Source organism: Rattus norvegicus, chromosome 10, assembly GCF_021556685.1.
Source record: "Rattus norvegicus strain SHRSP/BbbUtx chromosome 10, alternate assembly SHRSP_T2T, whole genome shotgun sequence".
Taxonomy (NCBI): domain Eukaryota; kingdom Metazoa; phylum Chordata; class Mammalia; order Rodentia; family Muridae; genus Rattus; species Rattus norvegicus.
The window spans coordinates 84,961,738-84,968,441 of record NC_141543.1 but is presented as its reverse complement, the minus strand read 5'-3'; the positions used below and the strand labels follow the sequence as shown (position 1 = coordinate 84,968,441).

At 40.6% G+C, this 6,704-nt stretch overlaps 1 protein-coding gene across 17 annotated transcripts in view; it reads right to left on the bottom strand.

Moving 5' to 3' along the window:
- Positions 1-6,704, bottom strand: part of Spag9 (sperm associated antigen 9) — a 128,270-nt gene that overhangs the window by 5,176 nt on the left and 116,390 nt on the right. For all 17 annotated transcript variants that reach the window (XM_087573131.1, XM_087573133.1, XM_087573132.1 and 14 more), the window contains 2 exon segments: positions 5,737-5,913; positions 3,727-3,876 (listed from right to left, as the gene is read on the bottom strand). In XM_087573131.1, coding sequence (XP_087429257.1) covers positions 3,727-3,876; positions 5,737-5,913 — 327 coding nt within the window.

The following is a 6,704-nucleotide window of genomic DNA, read 5'->3' as shown; positions in this document are numbered from 1 at the left end:
CTGCTCCTCCCCACAGACTTGCAGCTGTCACCTATGCTGTGCAGAGCACGGTTATTCTGGTACACTCCAGCTGACAACTTGTTTAGTGGGATGAATTCTTCAGCAGAATCCTAAAACTGTGCATACTAAGAAACAAAGATATTCCACTGATGCACTGGAATTCTGAATTTCTCAGGAGAAAATGACACTATTGACTAAAAATAGAGGAAGAGAAGCAATAGAATATATACCCATTTCTCTGCAAGCCATTTCCCCTACATCTCCCATACACACAGCTTTTTCACATTAATGTCAAAATACAGAGTGAGCATGGTCAGGTCAAAAGTCAAGTTCTTCCAAGTAATAGAACCAAATATTAAGAAAAAAAGGTTTTGCTCCTTGTTTGGTTGGTTTTAGATTTTCGCTTTAAATTTTTTTTAATTTTTTTATTTTTTTTCAGAGCGGGGGACTGAACCCAGGGCCTTGCGCTTGCTAGGCAAGCGCTCTACCACTGAGCTAAATCCCCAACCCTGGTTTTAGATTTTCAAGACAGGGTTTCTCTGTGTAACCTCTATGGCTGTTAGACCAGGCTAACCTCAAACTCACACAGATTTGCCTATCTCTGCCTAGTATCAAAGGCGTGCACCACTACCACCCAGCTGCATTTTTTAAAAGATTTATTTATGTATGTATACGAACACTTTATTTGCATCAGATAGAAGAGGGCATCCCACAGATAAGGTTAGAGCCACCATGTAGTTGCTGGGAATTAAACTCAGGACCTCTGGAAAAGGACAGTGCTCTTAACTATTGAGTTTTCTCTCTAGCTCCAACTGTTTTTGTTTTTTAAGGCTTATTTTTAGTTTATGTATATGGGTATGTTACCAGCATATTTATGCACCATGTATATGCAGTGCCCAAGAAAGCCAGAGGAGGGTACCAGATCCTATACAATTGGATAAACCTCTAAGTGTGTACTGGGGATAGAATGAGCTCCTCTGGAAGAGCAGGTAGGGCTCCTAACCACTGAGCCATCTCTCCAGCTCCAACTTTGGCTCTTAAATTTTAAACATTACAATGGTATTGAGGGGCACACCCTTAACCCTGGCACTCAGGCAAAGGTGGGCAAACTTCTGTGAGTTCTAGGCCAGACTGGTCTAGAGGCCAATTGCAAGCCATAAGGGCCATACAACGAGATCCTATTTCAAAAAACAACAGCAAGCTACGAAGTGGCTGAGACAAATGTTGCTGGTTACTTGCCTGCTAAGCTATTCTGGAGCCTGTTAATATCTTGTTTCCTAGGGTCTCTATGTCCTATAATTCAAGCTGAGCCCTTATAAATATGGGACTTCTGAGATAAATTCCTTATTGCTAAAACATTACAGAAAATGAATAAGAACAGCAACAGGATTAAATTCAAGGTGTTTTTGTTGTTATTCTTTTGGTTTTTCGAGAGAGCGGGTCACTTTGTACCCCTGGTGTCCTGGAACTCACTACTTAGACCTGGCGCTATCGGTCTCTGTCTCCCAGGGTGCTGAGATTTAAAAGCATTTACTACCATGCTTTGTTTAAAAACAAAACAACATATTCACTATTAAAATTAGGGTCTGCTTAAAACACAAGTGTATTCTGAATTACTAGAGATATTGACACACCTGGTTAAGCAATTTTTATTGCAGAATCTGCAACGGAAAACCTTTAGTGGAGGTGGACGACTACAGAGGCCCACGAGCAGGCTCTTCGAGCAGGCTCTTCGGTCTGACTCCAACTGCCACACTGCACTCCCAGAGACAGCTACAGCCACCCTCGCTAAGGACACTGCCTCTAATTCCTTTCTATAAGTCACAACATTCTTGAAATAAATTCCATAAAACATTCCATGAAATGCTCTAAAACTCTGCTGTTCTTGCTGGCATCAATCTCTAAATTTTACATTAATATCTCTGTCCCACACAAGTATGCCGTGAGCCTCCCACTTTCCATGTTCTGGTTTATCTGTGGTACACTGCCACTGATAAGGCCCTGTGTTTTTCGTCTATGATAGACTTCCTTAGTTTCTCTACAAGCATTTAATAACTTCTGTTTGAGAAGTCATTAAGTTACTACGGCTTTTATTAGACTAGTGTTTCTTTTTACCAAGCAAGCATTTGTACTTCTTTTTCCTCCGCACTTTCAGGCTGCTCTCATTTAGACAGTGCTCTGAGTGAGCTCTGTTTACTAGCTAAGGAGTCCTCACCATGCTACTCTGTCTCCACCATTATCAGCTGACTCAGATATCCACCTTTTCTAACTCATTTCCATTGAACCTAAATATCTTCTACCCAAATCTAAACACACTGCTCCTCCATTTCAAGTTCTGCAATTCTCCTTTGCTTAAAAGATAAACGCAAACTTTACTCGTGGTGCTCTGAATGCAAATGGCCCCCATAGATTCACAGGGAGTGGCATTAGTGGCGGTGTGGTACCATTTGAGGTTTTAGATGCTCAAGCCAGCTCCAGTATCTGCTGTCTACCGATCAGAACTCTCAGCTCCTGTCTCTATGTGTGCCATCAAGCTCCCGCCATAACGAGAATGGACTAAATCTCTGAGCAGTAGACCAGCCCCGAGTAAATGCTCTCTTTTACAACAGCTGCTGTGCTCATGGTGTCTTGTTGCAGCAATAGAAAGCCTGAGATACTTGGGGAAAATATTTTCTATTTCTCTTCCTTCTTTCTGTCTAAACACACAGCATATACTCATAAATAACTCAGCTCACTTTCCTTTCTAGATACAAGATTTATACTCTCTCCTATCATCTATTTAAAAGATTGTCTTTAAGATGGATTTAATCTTTTAAAATCTTTAGTTAGACTGGGGTATATGCTATGCCTAGTGGTAAAACATTTGTCTAACATGAATGAAGTCCTAGTTTCAATACCCGACATTGGAAAACAAACAAAAAGCAAACAAAACAGCATCACCTCAGTAGAGCCATTGTTTTTTTTTTTAAAAATCAGGACTGCTAATCCTCTCCTCACCAACTTGTTCCCTAAAGAGGCCTTTAGCTTACCACCATCTGAGCTGACTCAAGCATCATTTCTTCTCTGCCTTATCTTCCCACCATGGGAAGAACTAACAAGTGTCCACCACAACATTTACAGTATTTTAACTGTTAACAACCTTAGTTCTGTGCTGGTCTATAAGACCTACTGAAAGGAAGAAAGTGTTTAATCCCAGTGCTTAGATGGGAGAGGCAGGCAGATCTCTGAATCTGAGGCCAGCCTGGTTACATAGCCAGTTCTAGGACAGCATAATAGAGAGACCTCACCTAAAAAAAAAAATCTATTAAAAGAGAATGAGGGACTGATCAATCTTAAGGCTGACAGGCACAAGGTGAGAAAGTGAACAGATAAAATAATTTTCACATCAAGCTTTATGAAGTATTTTTATTTCCTTATTTTGTGTGTAAGAAAAAAGGTTATGTAAGGATGGATAGTTTGCTGAAGGCCATTTGATTCTTCAGTTCTTTACACAACCTTAATGTGGGCCATTTGCAACTCACAATGTTCTTTCAAATGACTTTTTAATGAAAGAAACACACACACACATATATATGTAGAGGCAGAAAAACATGCAAAATCCTTCTCCAAGTAAAAGATTCAAAGAGAACTTATAAGTCATCATCAGAGTGATTTCTTATTCACCTTGAGTGAAAACCCAGCTCACAGAGCACAGTAGGAACTGACCTCCCAGAACCAAAGACTTACCCATTCGGAAGTCAATGTAGCCTTCTCCTCCACTGATGACAAGCATAGACTTCAAGGGCGTCTGGCTACTGGGCTCCTGTGCAGACGAGCCTGCTTTGTCAGCTGTTAGATCTGCTCCACTACTGCTACTCTGTGGGCTAACGACCTGACCTATTTTATACAGAAACAGAACAGTGAATATCACCCATCACAGATGCAGGCAGGGAATGCTGTTTTTCCTATACTTTTCCAACACTAAATAAATCATATGGTTGATTCCTGACTGCAACTAGGAAGAGTGTGGCAGGAGGATGGTCCTGAGTTCAAGGCAGTATAGGCTACAGAAATCTTGATTCAAAAATTAAAGATATTGTAGACAGCACCCTGACTGCCTTTAGTCTAAGGGCTCAGGAGGCAGAGGCAGAAGGATCTCTGTGAGTTGAAGGCCAGCCTGCTCAAGGTAATGAGTTTGAGACTGGTCAAGGATGCACAGTGGAATCCTGCCTCAAAAAAGTTAAATGAAAAAGTAAATCTTTAACACAGACTCAAAGTATACAACATCAGGGTACTGGGAACGCTGGTACCTGGAGTAAACCAACTCTAAAGCAAACAGGAACAGATAATCTTCAAAGGTCAGTGGGAGACACAAATCTCCCACTGAGATATGTGACTTCTTAGCTTCCTGAGGTCACACTGTCACTTTTATTATGGACTCCAACTCTCGGGGACTCTTCTATAAGTTCCCTTGGTCCTGGTATTTTATAGACAATAATAGAAAAGTAAGTAATATAATATTTTAAATATATCTCAAATTTATGTCCTTTTCTTTATAGTTAAAAAAAGGTTAAAGTTATTTTTATTTAAGAGTATGCAAATAAAATTACTCCTAAATGTGTCATTTGTTCTACAGTTCAAATTCTAAGAATCTTTGAGTATAAAATGTCACAGAAGAGAGAAACCTCTGCATATTATTCACAATATGAACAACTGAACAATCTCCAGACATTCCTCTGACTATGGGCTGGGGATATAGCTCAAAAGCAAAGCATTTGCCTAGCATGTGTGAGGGACGGTGTCCAATCCCCAGAACTGTAGGTGGTGTGTGTGTGTGTGTGTGTGTGTGTGTGTGTGTGTGTGTGTGAGAGAGAGAGAGAGAGAGAGAGAGAGAGAGAGAGAGAGAGAGAGAGAGAGAGAGGCTGTTCTTTGGTCAAATCTCACAGACTGTATGCCTCTAGGAACTAGTAGGCCACTGCCCTACGATGTGATGCACTATAAATTTATGTTTTTAATTGAAAGTGGATGGGGGTAGTGTGATGGATCCTCATAGGGCTTCATTACTGCATTACTCAAGCTCACTCTGGAATCCCTTAAACCTGCTAGAAACAACTTCTACAGTGGGGTCTGCAATAGAAGGCAAAGCATTCACAATGATGAATCTAATACGACCTCATTCTTCAGGCTAATTAGCCTATGACAAATACTGGTGCTAGGGTGCAGGTGCATGTGTGGAGACAGGGGATCCCTGGCACTCACTGACCAGCCAGTTTAGCTAATCAGTGAGTTCTGGATTCAGTAAAGGACTCTTAAAATAGAGGAAGTCACCTGACACTGACTTCAGCCTTCATACATGCATGCATAAATGCATACTATATACAACACACACACACACAATATGGTATGGAGGCTGATTAGAGGTATTGATAGTTCAAGGGCAATGTGGGCTATACAGTGAGCTTCAAACTAGTCTCTAGTAAGTTGTGGTGCTTCAGGCTGACTTTAAGCCCATATTATGTAGCCAAGAATGACTAAGCAAGACCCTGAAAATATCTGTTTTAGGGAGTAGAGGAAAGACTGCAAAATAACTTCAAGTAAAATCCATTTTACTCCAATCACATCTCCATTATAGAGCTTCCTTAGGCATTGTACTGGAATTGTGGGTAATCCTGGTAATTTAGTGTTTTGGAGGGGTGGTGACACACAAGGAAGATGGACACAATTGCATGGATACCTCAACAGAATGAATGAACTCACCGGGGACTGCCACAAAGAATTTCACAGCATCCCGGTGCCCATGGAAACAAAGCTGCGCATGTGCCATCGAACAGTAGGGTATAAATGTCCCTGGAGTCACTTTGTCACTGTTTTCATCACCATATACACGGATTACACTTCCAGGACGATTACCTGGAGTCCCTGAGGTTTTATTTGCTGCAACAGAAAACCAAATACCAAGTATTTTCCTCTAGAAAACAGTACTGATGCAAGAGGTTACTGGTTAATCCTTAGCTATTATCTAAGCGCTACAGCCAGTTGAGAATGTAAGTGCAGCAACGGCAGCTCAAGACAAAGCTGGAGAGAAAGACAGCATGCCGGTTATCTTTAAGTACTTCAGGAATGGAGTAGGGGATTTTGCCAGTCTAGCAAGAACTAAGATTCTATCAAGCTGAGGAAAACCATTAGAGTAAACAACAGAATTGAATCATAGTTAAGTCTGCTTAGTTTTGGTTCTTAGGCCTTATTAAAAGGAAACTAAGCATTATATAGACTACAGTAGAAATGCATGCTCTTTTTTTTTTTTTTTTTTTTTTTTTTTTTGGTCTTTTTTTCGGAGCTGGGGACCGAACCCAGGGCCTTGCGCTTCCTAGGTAAGCACTCTACCACTGAGCTAAATCCCCAGCCCTTTTTTTTTTTTTTTTTTTTTGGTTCTGAAATGCATGCTCTTAAATAAGATCTTCATAGATCATCTTCTGGTTTTTCCCCTATGGTAAGGAGCAGGAATTTCACAAGGACGCTTGCATTTATGTCTGTCTGACAGTCTGCTGGATTCCTATAGAATGGCCAGACTTACAAAATACCCCTGATTCCATGGGTAAGTGAATGAAAAAAACATGATTGATAATAGGGTAAATAATGTAGATTAATGAGTTTTAAGAGATGTTTCATGTTTTTATTGTAAGGAAAACCGAGTCTGAAAGGAAGTTTAGCTGCAACAAAAGATG